Source organism: Lipomyces doorenjongii (genome assembly GCF_038497915.1).
Source record: "Lipomyces doorenjongii strain NRRL Y-27504 unplaced genomic scaffold V1508scaffold_36, whole genome shotgun sequence".
Classification (NCBI taxonomy): Eukaryota; Fungi; Ascomycota; class Lipomycetes; order Lipomycetales; family Lipomycetaceae; genus Lipomyces; species Lipomyces doorenjongii.
Window position 1 is genome coordinate 68,245 of NW_027118103.1, and position 14,530 is coordinate 82,774.

At 48.9% G+C, this 14,530-nt stretch overlaps 6 protein-coding genes across 6 annotated transcripts; 3 read left to right on the forward strand and 3 right to left on the reverse strand.

The window, feature by feature from the left end:
• The first annotated feature begins 272 nt into the window (after positions 1-272).
• V1508DRAFT_440311 (uncharacterized protein) lies at positions 273-1,994 on the forward strand. The gene is made up of 5 exons (XM_066942252.1): positions 273-563; positions 634-992; positions 1,050-1,128; positions 1,189-1,379; positions 1,429-1,994. The coding sequence occupies exons 2-5, from the start codon at positions 686-688 to the stop codon at positions 1,695-1,697; spliced, it is 846 nt and encodes a 281-aa protein (XP_066794918.1). The 5' UTR covers positions 273-563; positions 634-685; the 3' UTR covers positions 1,698-1,994.
• V1508DRAFT_420166 (uncharacterized protein) lies at positions 1,876-3,715 on the reverse strand. Its single transcript, XM_066940708.1, has 2 exons — positions 3,416-3,715; positions 1,876-3,097 (listed from the first exon to the last, which is right to left on the reverse strand). Exons 1-2 carry the CDS (start codon positions 3,452-3,454, stop codon positions 2,165-2,167), a joined length of 972 nt encoding a protein of 323 aa, XP_066794919.1. The 5' UTR covers positions 3,455-3,715; the 3' UTR covers positions 1,876-2,164.
• Positions 3,716-4,616: 901 nt separating this feature from the next.
• Positions 4,617-8,999, forward strand: V1508DRAFT_398387 (uncharacterized protein; the record flags this gene model as incomplete). Its single annotated transcript, XM_066938206.1, has 3 exons — positions 4,617-4,979; positions 5,063-8,339; positions 8,389-8,999. 3 exons carry the CDS (start codon positions 4,617-4,619, stop codon positions 8,997-8,999), a joined length of 4,251 nt encoding a protein of 1,416 aa, XP_066794920.1.
• A 718-nt stretch (positions 9,000-9,717) lies between these two features.
• V1508DRAFT_456537 (uncharacterized protein) lies at positions 9,718-11,209 on the reverse strand (the record flags this gene model as incomplete). The annotated part of the gene is made up of 3 exons (XM_066942655.1): positions 9,718-10,243; positions 10,305-10,902; positions 10,947-11,209. 3 exons carry the CDS (start codon positions 11,207-11,209, stop codon positions 9,956-9,958), a joined length of 1,149 nt encoding a protein of 382 aa, XP_066794921.1. The 3' UTR covers positions 9,718-9,955.
• A 423-nt stretch (positions 11,210-11,632) lies between these two features.
• V1508DRAFT_420172 (uncharacterized protein) lies at positions 11,633-12,236 on the forward strand. The gene has a single exon (XM_066940709.1). It carries the CDS (start codon positions 11,828-11,830, stop codon positions 11,993-11,995), a length of 168 nt encoding a protein of 55 aa, XP_066794922.1. The 5' UTR covers positions 11,633-11,827; the 3' UTR covers positions 11,996-12,236.
• A 1,292-nt stretch (positions 12,237-13,528) lies between these two features.
• On the reverse strand, positions 13,529-14,510 carry V1508DRAFT_420175 (CybS-domain-containing protein). The gene is made up of 2 exons (XM_066940710.1): positions 14,282-14,510; positions 13,529-14,225 (listed from the first exon to the last, which is right to left on the reverse strand). The coding sequence occupies exons 1-2, from the start codon at positions 14,424-14,426 to the stop codon at positions 13,852-13,854; spliced, it is 519 nt and encodes a 172-aa protein (XP_066794923.1). The 5' UTR covers positions 14,427-14,510; the 3' UTR covers positions 13,529-13,851.
• Positions 14,511-14,530: the final 20 nt, after the last annotated feature.

Consider the following 14,530-nt stretch of genomic DNA (forward strand, 5'->3'; position numbering starts at 1 on the left):
GGAGCAAGCCCTAATTGTAATGCTCAATTGTAGTAATAAACTAGTTGTTCAATCAAAAACACGTCAACTGATACCAACAAATGACTTCTAATCGAAAAGAAATTTAACGGTTGGGGTGAATTTTCATCTTGTTCAGTTTGTAATATCTCTCCGGCTCTGCTGTATAATAGGATTATAGTTGTTATATTAGGCTTTCGACAAAAAGTTTGCTGAAGTACGCGAAAACCTGGTATTGGTAGTGGTGCCGCTGCAGCTGTGAGCATCGCTGCGGCGTGGCCCGAAAGCCAGCATTCATTTCTCAGTCAACCACTCGTCTACGACAGAAGGTTGTACAGGTACGTTGTTAAGTAGACTTTGATCAACGGAGGGAAATAATCATTGCTTGAGCTTTTGGTTTGGTAGAGTAGCTGGTGGTTGTGAATTCATTTGGATGAAACAACGACATCGAAAGGCTCATCCAACCAGTTGTCAACGGCCAAGTTATATCACGTTTCACACCACAGACTTATAAGTCACTAAATTTGTACTGGACACTCACTCCAGAATTGAGCCAAATTTACGAGGTATGGATACTATCGTTTGTTGCAACAGATGCGGCTAGTTTGATATGTATTGGTGGCTAACGTTCTGGAGCTGATTGTGTTTTGACATCAGGCAGCACGTTATTTCAATCACCAGAACTAAAATGCGCTCGTCATTGCAACTGCAGTTCCTCAAAGACCGCTACGTGGCACTGCCATATCTCACGACACTCGTAACAGGCGTCATAATCGTGCTGTATCTCAGCAGTCTGCTGTTCGACTCGTCGCTACCCCTCTCACTTGCGCTGAACCCAACGGCAATTCTGCATGGCGGCATTCATAGGCTAGTAACGTACCCGCTTGTTCACCAGAACTTCGTGCATATGTTTTTTAACATTGCTGCGCTATTGCCGGTGTTATCTTCGTTTGAGGAGGAGACCGGCACAATTGGCACCGCTGGATGCCTGCTCCGTGAGTCCGCCTTTGGCGCAGTAGAAGGATTTAAAATATTGACGAGTCGATGTATAGTGTTTAGCGTCGTGCCTGGCTTAGCGTATGCCATCACTGCTCTCATATTCTCCTCGAATCTCATTACCCTCGGTGCCAGGTATGAGTTATCTCTCTGATGCACTCGTCAGCTTCTTCAAGATTACTGATACGTATATAGTGGGTGGGTCTTCACGCTCATGGCGTACTTCTCCCTCATAGATTACGCTGTGAGACCATCAATCTACGTCACCCCGTCAGTCCAAATTCCGACCTGGTCGACGCCGGTTATCACCCTCGTTGTCATCGCACTGCTACTACCGGGTTCCAGCTTCTTGGGCCATGTGTACGGTCTTCTTGCTGGCTATGGCTGTAAGTACCACACGATTACGTTCATCGGCAGAGTATGCTAATTGTCTAGACGGTCTGGGATACCTCAACTTCGGCAAGATTCCGCAACAGGCAATTTTGAAGTCCGAAGCCCTTCTGTTGAGGTACAACCTCACGAAGGTTATCCCGCGGTTCATCTCGGACGACAGCGCGTCAAAGCATAGAGTCGTCATCGACACTACCGTCGACGCTGGCGTGCCATCCGGCAGCACCAGTCCTGTGTTGTCGCCAACAGGTGATGCCGGGCTGGGTGGACCGAGCAGAGCGTTTTCCGGGCAGGGACGCCCTTTGGGAAGCTGAATAATGCGCGTGTTTATGAGAATTGTGGCTGTAGTTGGTGAGAAAATAGAAGACAACTGGAGTTTCATCAGTGGTTAGATGGTGAGTGGGCTGTACTCAGCATGCAGTCATTTGTGATTCATGGGTCTGTCATTTCTTTGTTGTATCATACTATATGTTGATTTGTGATATTTTTAATCTATGCAAAATACCCGCTTAATCATTGTCACAGGTACATTAAATCACCTTCAGTAGATACCTGCATTTGTATTTCAATAGTGTACAACATATCACAAGAATAAATAATTTTATACTAACACTAGTATAACAAGAAAGTTGAAACTGAATAAAATTCTCCTCCAAAGCCCATTACTATAGTGTACAGAACCACTCACAAGTCAAAAATATCAATACATACCCGCCCATACAAAAGTCAATAAAGTCCAATAGACTTAACTGACGATACAAGATTGTCTGCCCGAGTGTAGCTAGGAGTCACTCGCGGGCAGCGCCACCTCACTTTTCTTCTTCCGCTTGCGTTTCTCCTTTGGCGTTGGTGCGCCAGCTTCTGCAGTCGGCTGCGATGGCGTCGCGGCTGCTCCCTCGGTAGCCGCTACCGCACCCTCGTGCTTGTGCTTTCTCTTTCTCACAGCCTTGGATGGGGACTCAAGCGGGGTAGCCACGAGTTCTGGTTGTGTTTGCACAGGCGTAGGCAGCGCGACGGCAGGCGTGGACGGCGGCTCCTCAGCAGCAGAACCGACAGCCTCCTCTTCAGCTTCCTCTGGCGCTATGGAGGTCTTTTTCTTTCTACCACGTTTCTTCTTCTCAAGCGGTTCTTCGACCTTCGTCGCCGTCTCTTTCTCCTTCTCCATCCCTTTCCCAGCATTATACGCAGCCTTCTCCTCATCGTACCGTTTAATCTGCTCAGCATAAATTGCTTTCCATGGCTCCTTCTGCTCGTCAGACATATTCTTCCACCGCTCAGCGACTTCTCTAATGATCTCGGTATTGGTCGCCTCGATGCCCTTCGCCTGGTACTCCTCGCGAATCAACTTTCGTGCTTCGTTCGCAAAGGCAAAGTAAACAGTCTGAGGGCGTCGCGGCGCAGCCGGATCAATAATGCGCTTGCGTTTTGGTTTCTTGCCTGAGGTCTCCATCTCGGCCTCGTCCTCGTCTGGCTCGGCTGACGCGACAGTCTCGACGACAATAGTCTTCTTCGGGCCACGTTTCTTGGCTCCGGCAAGGACAGGGGATTCATCCGAGGACGACGATATCTGTGCGGCGGGAAGAAGCGCCGCGGCAGCGGGCGGGACGCTGAAGAGTGGCGGGGCGCCAGGGATAGATGCCGCGGCGTAGAAGTCGATGCAAGCGCGGGACGCGTCCTGCGCAGCGTTAGAGAGCTGCGTCAGGGCTGCGACGAGCTAGTGTTTGTTAGCGTTGGCTTTTTGTCAAATATATGGGATTATTGAAAGGTAAATAATTGACATAGTGGAGCAATTGAGACAAAATAGCAGGAGACTGAGTGGACGCGTTCGGGTGGCACACTGGGCCAGCCAACACCACCCATACCGCACACGAAAAATGTCTCGCCATAGACAAGCCCAAGAATCCTTCATTGAAGCCGGGTTGCACCAATCTTGCACACCGACGTTGCCTCTCCAAATGGACAGCACAGAATCATCGAAGATGACTCGAGTTACAGTGGAAGGATAGTAAACAAACACAAACAAGTAACATACCGCGTCCTTCTTGGTTTTGAGGATCTCTGGATCCGACATTGCAAATTGCACGTGAAGCACCGAGATATTCTTCCACTATGGTCGAGAATAATGGCGCTTCGGACACTAGAAGTGTTTGTGGAGTAATTACTAGCCACGAGGACGTGTCGCGAATGGCGGCTGGTGGGAACGTTGGACGATGTGGGAGGAATGAATAGGTAGGGGTGACCGAGAAAATAGGTAGGTGGGTGACGGTGACGGGAGGGGGCTGGCGGATAGGCAGGTTATAAGTAGTTAGGTGCGATTGCGACCGAATGTCTGTGTCTAGTGTCAGGTAGTGAGACCTCACACTAACGACGCGCTCTGCACTTGCTGGTAGACAGTCCACAATAAACTCTACTCACTAACCTAACTTGCGGCCACCAAGCGGGCTGCTTCTAACGAACCAGCATCCCACATCTGTTTCTGAACGTAATACTGCCCTGGTCCCTGCTAAATTTGCTTTTGATACTGGTGCAGTCAGCGTGCTCAATACTTGTATACTTAGTTACTTATCACGCCTTATACCTATACTTGAAATCTGGCATAAAATATAAGTAAAGTTGCCTATAGTATGAACCAACCTCCCCAGCTAATTTCCTAAAATCAACAATCTATAAATGTAATACGAAAAGTATTATGCCGTAATGCGGGCGATCTAGTTACAACTACTAGTCATATTTGTGGCGTTGTGTACATTGGTTAATAGTTTTAGCGTCTGGCAACTATGCGCCATATTTTAGCCCAGCCATCCGTTCTACTGTTCGCGCCAAAATCGTTGAACCTTTCCAAGACCCAGGCCTTATAGAATAGATAGGCGTGCACGTTTCTACTTCACATTTGCGACAGAATACTGTGCCATTTGTAGGAATTTACCAATGCATCTGGCAAACTATTACGTGCCGACGCCTACGCCGAGCTCATCTCATCGCAAAGCTCTCAGACGCGTGGCATAGGATATTGGGTAAGGGCTACCAACATGGGGTAGACGTAACGAACAAGGAAACCCTAATAATTACTCATATTCCCAAAGTTTTGATCCGAGTCGACAACGAAACCGAGGCCCTGCTTAATTTTCACCTCGCTCGCTCGACCACACTTCTCACGTTACATACTGCCCAATTCGCGTGTCAGTGACGTCCAGTTCATACTGGCCGCTGACTTTGCTTGCTTATATTCGACCATGTTGTCCGATTCTCGTTTCGAGTACTGGGCGTCCGCGCTCAGAAATTCGACACTCGCGGCTCTTCCGACAGATTTCGTGAAGCCTGTGCCTCTCACAGTGGTTGAAGCCAAACACGTCTTTGCATTCCCGGAGCCAGTGATACAGGCCATTAAAGAACTTGCGATAGTTGATGGCGACTCAACCGAGTCTTTTTCTGCGTACACCATAGCCCTCTCTGCGTTTATCGTCCTAGTGTTCCGTTTGACTGGTGATGAGGATATCGTCATCGGTGCCAATAGCGCCAAGGACGAGCCAATGGTCATTCGTGTGTCTGTGACGGGCCAATTGCCATTTATTGAGCTACTCAAAACAGTCCACCAGGTATGCAACGGCTTTAATTGTTTCTAAATCTGCATGGGTTGCAAATTTATGTTGTAAAGAACACATCGACTCACTTTGACTAGCTCGAAGTCGAGGGTGCTGCAAAGTCTGTACCATTTGCGGATTTGATTTCGTACCTCAAGGAAAAATCAACTTCCTCAGAAAGCCCATCTCTATTCCGCCTATCTTTTTTGCATTCGGGCGACGAGTTACACCGCCATCTTCTCGCGCCAATTGAAGGTCTCGTGACTGATATTACAGTCTTTGTCGACGAGTCCGAACGTGCCGCTCCAAAACTCCACCTGCACTACAATTCGCTCCTTTTTCGAAACGATAGAATTGATATCGTCGCGGAACAACTTGCCCAGATCATTGTGCTCGGATCAGCAAATCCGTCAACTGGAATCGGTTCTATGTCATGCATTACGCCGCGCCAGAAGGCTGTTCTACCAGATCCTACGCGTGACCTCCACTGGGACGGATTCCGAGGTGCTATCCATGATATTTTTTCTTCAAATGCAAGGAAGCACCCCGATCGTCTCTGCGTTCTCGAGACCAAGAACGCGTTTGACGACACCACGAAGGACAGACCATTCACCTACCGGCAGATTGATGAGGCGTCCAATATTCTCGCCCATCATTTAGTCTCTAAGGGTATCACCCTTGGCGATGTCGTCACCGTGTATGCGTTTCGTGGCGTTGATCTCGTCGTGTCGGTCATGGGGGTTTTGAAGGCTGGTGCCACATTCTCCGTGATTGATCCTGCCTATCCTGCCGCGAGACAAAATATCTATTTGAGCGTTGCCCAACCGAAAGGTCTAATCGTGCTCAAGAAGGCGGGCTCTCTCGCGATGTCGGTGCGCAAGTACATTGAAACTGAGCTGAGCTTACTTGCAGATGTGCCACAGTTGGAGCTTCAGGACGACGGAACGCTTCTCGGCGGTCTTGTTGACGGGAAAGATAGTTTGGCTGATGAAGTTAAAATGAAGGCTGAGCCGACCGGCATTGTTGTTGGTCCAGATAGCACTCCTACACTATCTTTCACATCCGGTAGTGAAGGTATTCCCAAAGGTGTCCGCGGCCGCCATTTTTCTCTCACATATTACTTTCCATGGATGTCTCAAACATTTGGTCTTTCAGAAACAGACAAATTTACTATGCTCAGTGGTATCGCGCACGACCCCATCCAACGAGACATCTTCACTCCACTCTTTCTCGGCGCGCATCTCCTCGTGCCGACTGCGGATGACATCGGAACGCCTGGCCGATTGGCAGAATGGATGGCCGAGAACGGCGCGACAGTCACCCATCTTACACCGGCTATGGGTCAGCTTTTATCCGCACAGGCTACAGCCGCGATTCCATCACTCCACCACGCATTCTTTGTCGGCGATATTCTGACCAAACGAGACTGTCTACGGCTACAAGCTCTCGCCCGTAATGTCTTTATTGTGAACATGTACGGCACTACTGAAACTCAGCGTGCGGTTTCGTACTTCGAAGTTGCGTCGATCGCGAAAGATCCTACCTTTTTACAGTCTCAAAAGGACGTCATTGTCGCGGGTCAGGGTATGTTGGATGTGCAGCTTATTGTTGTGAATAGACATGACCGACAGCAGACGTGCGGTGTTGGGGAAGTCGGCGAGATTTATGTTCGTGCTGGTGGTCTCGCAGAAGGATATCTCAGACTACCAGAACTTACTGAGCAAAAGTTTGTCAAGTCGTGGTTCGTGCCCGAGGGATACTGGAAGGACCAGGGAGGGGAAGAGGGGTGGCGTGAGTTCTGGCTTGGACCGCGAGATCGGTTGTACAGAACGGGTGATCTAGGACGGTACACTCCTGATGGCAATGTCGAGTGCAGCGGCCGCGCGGACGATCAAGTCAAGATCCGTGGGTTCCGCATCGAGTTGGGTGAAATTGACACGCATTTATCACAGCACCCGTTTGTTCGTGAGAACGTGACACTCGTCAAGCGCGATAAGGATGAGGAACCGACTTTAGTGTCGTATATTGTTCCGCAGAACACGAATGGTTTGGACGACTTGCTGTCTGGACATGAGAGTTTGGACGAAGAGCCTGACCCTATCGTCAAGGGATTGGTCAAGTATCGACGGTTGATTAAGGACATCAGAGACTATTTGAAGACCAAGCTTCCCACGTATGCTGTGCCGACAGTCATTGTTCCGTTGTCTCGTATGCCGTTGAATCCCAATGGCAAGGTCGACAAGCCCGCTTTGCCGTTCCCGGATACTGTCCAACTGACCGCAGTTGCAAGCCGCACGAAAGCGAGTACGACCATTACCGAGTCGGCATTCACTCCAACGCAGGCCACTATCCGCGACCTCTGGCTCGACGTTCTCCCTCAACGGCCCGCCTCACTAGCGCCAACTGACTCATTCTTTGATATCGGTGGCCATAGTATTCTTGCTACCCGTATGATTTTCGAGGTCCGCAAGAAGTTTGTCGTCGACTTGCCGCTGGGATTCATCTACTCGCATCCAACCATTGTGGAGCTCGCATCCGAAATAGAAAGTATCAAGGGCAAGGATCTTCCGGTACCGCAAAACGAAGACAGCCAAGTCAATGGTGCAAACGGCACAAAGAGTACATTTGTAGACTCAGAATATGCTGCCGACGCCAAAGTCATTATCGAGGATTTATTACCGAAGAAATACCTACCAGTCAACGAAGGGATTACTCCTGGCAAGAAGATCACCGTATTGTTGACCGGTGCGACTGGTTTCCTGGGATCGTACATCGCGCATGATATCTTGGCCAAACACGGAGCTGCCTCGGACATCAAGCTGATCCTTCACGTCCGTGCGGCGTCGCCTGAAGAAGGTCTTAAGCGCTTTAAGAGTAGCGCGCTCGCGTATGGTGTCTGGGACGATGCTTTCCTTTCTCACGTTTCTGTCGTAACAGGATCACTTGAGCAGGAGCATCTTGGCGTGGATGAGGCTACCTGGAAGAAATTGGCTGAAGAGGTCGACGTGATTATCCACAATGGTGCTCAAGTCCACTGGGTGTACCCATACTCCAAACTCAGGGGCCCCAATGTTCTGGGAACCGTCTATGCCATGTCATTGGCTGCTGAGGGCAAGCCCAAAATTTTCAGTTTCGTGTCGTCGACTTCTGCTATTGATAGCGAGCATTATGTGCGTTTGTCAGACGCGATTACGGCGAAGGGAGGGGATGGTGTCTTGGAAGCGGACGACTTGCAGGGGTCCAAGTCCGGCTTAGGAAATGGTTATGGCCAGAGCAAGTGGGCGGCGGAGCACATTATTCGTGAGGCTGGCCGGAGAGGACTGACTGGCGCGATCATTCGCCCAGGTTATGTTACTGGCGAGTCCAAGCGCGGCAGTACGTACTAAAGGTTTTTCTCTGAGAGAAGTGCTAATAACGAGAACAGTAACAAATACCGACGACTTCATTGTTCGTATGATCAAGGGCTGTACGCAGCTCGGTCTCACTCCGGATATTTACAACACAGTCAACATGGTCCCTGTCGACCACGTCGCGCGCGTCGTTGTCGCGTCATCATTCTACTCCCCATTGACCGACGGTCTCCGCGTCGTGCACGTGACCGGCCATCCACGACTTCGATTCAACGAGTTCTTGGATACATTAGTCACATACGGTTACAAGACAAAGAAAGTAGATTACATCCCCTGGCGTATCGCCCTCGAACGCTACGTCGTCGAGGACTCAAAGGACAATGCACTTTACCCGCTTCTCCACTTCGTCCTCGATAACCTCCCGCAGTCTACAAAGGCTCCAGAACTCGACGATCGCAACGCCGTCGCCGCGTTGAAGTTTGATGGTGAGCACTGGACCGGAGAGGACGTCTCAACTGGGAAAGGTATCACGGAGGAAATCATGGGCGTGTACTTGGCGTATTTAGTCGAGATTGGATTCTTGGACAAGCCAGGTGAGGGAAAGAAGGTGTTGCCGGGTGTAGTGTTGGATGACTATGTCATCGAGGCACTGCTTCGTGTTGGCGGTCGTGGCGGACTCCATTGAAACGTCGGTGTGCATGAAGCAGATTGAGGGAGTTTATATGGGAGTAATTTCACGAGGTTAGACATTTGGGCCCATGGTTAGATCTTAATGGTATTTTGCATGGTAAAAAGTTTTGATTTGAATCGATCCCATAATTCGTGTTGTTCCGCCAGAATGTATTTTCCGTGGCATTTGCACAAAAAATTTCATTCTATATGGTGCACTTCGCCGATTAAGTGATCGCCGCATATCCGAAAGGACGAGCAAAATGTCCACACTGTCCTGCGACTGTATGCCGGAGTCACTGGTGGAGACATGACGATCTGAATCCTTGAAAGTTCAAAGTTCGGTTCTGGTTGGCGAAAGTGTCCGCGGTGAATATATTAATGAGGTGAGAAGAATATGAAAGTCGGCTCATCGATGTTTATATAGCTTAGTGGTGGCTGGCACCGAGTAAGCACAGAGGCGCCTGGATGCTGTATATGAAGGGGACAGCCTGGTGCATCTGCACTATCTGTACAACCTTATGCTCCACACGCAAAACAATATCGTGTGATTTGTTTAGTAGAGCTCGCATGTGCCCATAAAGCGACTGCGTAGCCTTTCAAGGGGTCTCCTTGAGCGGGAGCACTAATATACACCTAAAAAGCAAAGGTCATAAAATCAGAGCAAAAGCTGGTCGACAAGAACTTTAAATCTGAAAATGCGAAATCAAATTTTGTCGGCCGTTTAAGAGTAGTATCCGTGCGGCTCATTTATGGGCTGAGAGAACCTGTCACAGCTTAAACGACATACCATTGGTTCAACTCCACTCAATACCAGGTGCATACAAACAATTCACGATTACTTGGCCAAAGCTATGTTCAAACAACTAGTCAATGTTTTCCAAGTCTGAATCGTAGCCTGCCAAGCTCGACGACAAACAATCAAGGTACTTTTGTTAAACTGCCGCCATATATGTTTGCCTCCCAGACATCTCAGCCAACGACAACGACAACGGCCAGGAAGTCTTCGACAGCCGCACAAACGCCAGCTAAATCTATTATGACAGCTTCATTTCCTTTTGAATTTCTATAAAATCTGGCCGTCGCAGCGTCGAGCACTCCAGATGCCAAAATTTTGCGCAGTAAGCGAGTCGCAAGAAGAACTGGTTCGCCACGAATATCTTCAGCCGCCAAGTGATTGGGCGGCAATACGTCGCCCATGGTGAGACCTATGTCTACAGTATCGCCATATGCCACCATTTCTCCTTCGATAACAACCTCCTGTTGACGTTATTAGCACCCGAATACGTCAAGGCTATGCTGTGCAGCCTGTGCTGCTCACGGTTTTCTTAGTTCTTAGTTTACCTGTAGTTGGGTTCTTTCTTACCACCTCAATGGTTGCCGTGGCCATGGTTCCGAACCACGTATGACCTCGGAAGCAATACGGCCCAAATGGACTATCCCGCCACGAGTGTCTCATCGCACTTTCAAACACACCACGCTCAGTGGCCGAGCATGTGTTATTACTCTCATTTGCTGGATTGCGAAAGCTAGGATCTTCAGTGAGAAATATAATCATAGCTGTATGGCATTCAAATTGGTTCAGCCACAGCTTAATATCTTGTTTGAACTGCTGGTACGATTCAGCGACCCCAGTCTCAATAATGAGGGTCAATGCTGTGTTGCCCTCATCATTGATATACATGAGACCGCCATCAGGAGTTTTTATTGAGTTCCTGCCTTCGTCGTCCACAATGCTATATTCAGAGTCTCCCATAGGAAAAATGTCATCGCATAACTCCCACTTGTTAAGCCGAATAAGCGTGTCCCGCAGTGACTCTATGATTAAGTGTTGCAAACCCGAGGCCGACCCGCTATGCAGTGCTGTTGGAACAGTATTGACCCTTGAGTCAACGGTCGAATATTGAACACGTGGATATCTTCGCTGGTTACTCTTATTCTCAACAACTTAGTGGTCATATACTTCGCGTCGCCATAAAGTGCATGTGCCTGCTCGTCAAGGAGTCGGAAAGAATTCGGCGAAAGCCGTACATCAAGCCTTGTTTCGGGTTCGTTAGCCTTTAGGAAATCTAGTGCGCACTGATAAGATTCATGTTCATGATCACGAAGAGTTATTTCAAATGCCATGGATTTTTGCAGGGCGACACTTGTGTGACACTCTGTCTGATCTTTATATTCCTTGTTGTGCTTCTTTTTTTGAGATTGTGCAGTTACTTGAGTTGCCATAGTTGCGTGCGAACTGCAAGCACGTGATCTGGATTCTTCCTCGCCGAATAGCATACTTCATATTGGATATTTTGCAGAACATATAGGGGGTGCCGTGGTCTTGTTAAAGAACTTTGTTTCACGCGGCAATCAACCGTACGGGTTTGATTCCAAAAATGACTACAAGCTGAGATTAAGCAAATCTCCGGCCATGTCAAGGAGCCACTGATCAACAAGATAGCAAGTCGTGACATATCCCATATTTTATGTATCAACTATTCCTTTACTTAACAATTGCGAGCGCTTAATAGCTTCACGTAGGTGCGGGGCTATCAACCGTGACTCGGCACACGGTTAATTAACCCTTACCCGCTGTCCCTTTGCATTCATCTTATTGATGTTTGTGCTTCGCTTGTGTCAACCTTATCCTTTCCCCGTCCTTTCCTTCAGTTTCCAGATCTGCCGAAAATTATCGTCTTGGCGAGCTGATTGAACTACCAAGACAAAATCTTCCGTTATTTTGTCAATATTGAATACTAAGTTCCCCGTATCTTGTCGGTAGGGGCTCCTCTTGTCGTTCTTATATACGCCACGAAGTTGCAGTGTATGAGCTCAGCGTCGACATGAAGACTGGCGCAAATGATTATCTCTCTAAGCATGCACCTACTGGACCATATTTTGCCTCTAGGATCGACGACAACGAAAGCTTTTGACGGTGACTATGCGAACAGTTCGAAACAGCCCGATGGAGGAATCCGCATGTTATCAACCACTAAGTGTATGACGGGCATCTCGTCAAATAATTAATTAAGTCTATTGTCCTGTTTGGCGTCCTAATCATGTATAAAATCATTCGAGTACAAACTCAGTGCTAATTATCGGTATTTGACACCTAATATTAGGTAGCCACTGTCTAGAAATTCGAACTAATAATAATAATAGTCTTGGTCGTCGTATCGGCAATAAAGACAAAACGGTAAAACAGCTTTAACGACTTCAAAATATGCCGACAAATGTGTTTAGCGGGCAAGTTGTGTAAAAAAAAAGAACCTTCCCTTAATAATCGGTATCGGGTTCAGTCTTGCGACTGATCGCGAATTGCACTACAACCAGGCACGAACAAGTGAGCCCGGCACAATATGACTGGAGAGATTGCAGACCCGGATTTGGCGCGCCCAAATCCAGTCACTCTTCCAAGGCCCTAACCCGTATTCCAAGGTTGACAGCCCCGGCCATCTACGTCGCACCCGGGTCAGCTATGGACCCCAATGGATCGGTACTCATAGAGCTTTGGAAGGCTTCAATGAGGCGTCGAGTGTGACAGGCCGGTCTTACCCGCGCCGCTGCCCAGTCCAGCGACACGCCCGCTCGCAGCAAAGCCGCTCCCATGTGCCGTCCGGGTCAGAATCCCAAACCGAACAGCACGAAGTTACTGATGACTCTGCAGACGCTTCCGCGCCAGGCCCTCGCAAATACTCGGGCAGACTGGGTCAGATCAAACCGACCCGTGTCAGAGCGGATTACGGTAGGCAACAGAAGCAATGACGGACCCAGCCAAAGTCACACACAAAGCAGACAGACATTAGTCTGTCCAATAATGTCATGCAACGGCGTGCACTCCGTCATTCGGGTCGGTAAGAATACCATACCCGAACTGCACCCACATACAGCACGATACTCACGTAACGTCACGGCGGAATTGCAGTTGCTTTGTGGCATAATTACTGCACCGAATTTCCCACCCGCATATCCAGCGTCAAGTTTTACGCAGTACGTCTGGCCGGGTTGCTGACCCGGGGAAAGTACAACTGCAACGCCTGCCTGAACTAGTCACCAGACCCGAAAGACTGACGACCTCGACCAGGTCAGACGACGCTGCCACCCGCATCTCAATAGCGTGGTCTCGATAGTCGGCGGGTACTCGCGATCAAAGAAAGGTTCCACTGCGCCACGGCAACAGCTTGACGATGCCGAAATTCCAGTCCTTTATATACCCGGAATCTTGTCGCACCTTGGTTCGAGTTCGGACCAAGGCAATTTGGTTTTGTTGAGCAAAGTTGAAAATAGCTGAGATATTTATTCGGAATCGGTTTGTACTCCAGCATTCTTCCAGAAAAATATTTGTAGGAAAAAGTTGGGTTTTCGTGGATGCTGTAGATTGATATTTCTGCTTCCCTGTCATCCGACGAACGACAGCTTCCGACGCTTCCCGAAGAAACGACAATTATTTCGCAATCTACAGAGCAATTCGTCGTTAACCAACGAGAGCAACGTCTAAATGAAATGATAATTGCAATTGCTGTACAGTTACTGAATAGCAGCAACGAAGAAAGAGTGGAACGCGGTTGACTGAATATGACAGCGATAGAGTTACAATAGAGAGTCGCACTACGAAAAGTATGACGAGATTATAATGTATATTATGTGCCACTGTCATTACACGACGCCCAAGATCCGATTCAATACACTAGACAATCCGCGCACCCATATGCATATTATTCCCTTGCGATATGTAGCTTACACTCATAAACTAGGACACATACAAAAACCAATCGACTCCTGAAACATGGCTACACGTATTCCTATATCTGTAGGTTGACTTCTTGATTTTGTTGTGTCTTTTTGGTTTTTTAGGTTACTTATCCGTCGTCACCGCATGTAACTTAGGCCTTCCAGGCCTTGGCGATGGTGCCGGTCAAGCCAATATCCTCCGTCTCGAACTTGTAGAAGCCGTAGCCGGTGACGATTGTGCCGCCGAGGAGAAGCCACATGCAGGCGTCATGGACCTTGCCAAACTCACGCTTGGGGATGTAATCGATGATGCAGGACTGCAGTCCAAAATATGAGTGGACAAGGGTAGTAGCAACAAGAACAGAGTCGACAGCAGGGGCAAGCGCAGCATCGGAGACGAAGGGAGCAACGGTGAGTGGGACGAGACCCACCGCAATTAGCCGCTCAAATGTCCAGTGGTAGGAACCGTGCAACTTGTCGGGGGGAGGAATCTCGACAGCGTCGTTGACGGTGCCAACTATTCCACCTATACAGGGTTAGCAGCTGATCATATATAGAACAACGCTTCGGCATATAACATACCGGGAGGCTGCGCAATCAAAGGAGGGATGCCGAGGTGTCGGGCAGCGACGATCGGAGCTGGTATCGAATGGCGGATGGTGCCCAGGCCAAGGCATGTCCGGGCAAGCGAGGATCTGACTGGCGAGGTAACAGCGCGGAAAGTCATTACTGTATGCTGTGACGAGGGCAAAACAATCAGGAATCGGATATAGAGGTGGTGACAAATGCCGGAAGACAGTGAGAAAGGTTGGATCCGGTCTTGCGCCGGGC

Coding starts and splice junctions, on each gene's coding strand:
- V1508DRAFT_440311 (XM_066942252.1), top strand. CDS start 686: ATGCGCTCGTCATTGCAACTGCAGTTCCTCAAAGACCGCTACGTGGCA. Junction 1,129..1,188: donor CTCATTACCCTCGGTGCCAG/GTATGAGTTATC, acceptor ATACGTATATAG/TGGGTGGGTCTTCACGCTCA. Junction 1,380..1,428: donor TCTTCTTGCTGGCTATGGCT/GTAAGTACCACA, acceptor CTAATTGTCTAG/ACGGTCTGGGATACCTCAAC.
- V1508DRAFT_420166 (XM_066940708.1), bottom strand. CDS start 3,454: ATGTCGGATCCAGAGATCCTCAAAACCAAGAAGGACGCG. Junction 3,098..3,415: donor TCAAAACCAAGAAGGACGCG/GTATGTTACTTG, acceptor AACAAACACTAG/CTCGTCGCAGCCCTGACGCA.
- V1508DRAFT_420172 (XM_066940709.1), top strand. CDS start 11,828: ATGATTATCTCTCTAAGCATGCACCTACTGGACCATATTTTGCCTCTA.
- V1508DRAFT_420175 (XM_066940710.1), bottom strand. CDS start 14,426: ATGACTTTCCGCGCTGTTACCTCGCCAGTCAGATCCTCGCTTGCCCGG. Junction 14,226..14,281: donor TTTGATTGCGCAGCCTCCCG/GTATGTTATATG, acceptor AACCCTGTATAG/GTGGAATAGTTGGCACCGTC.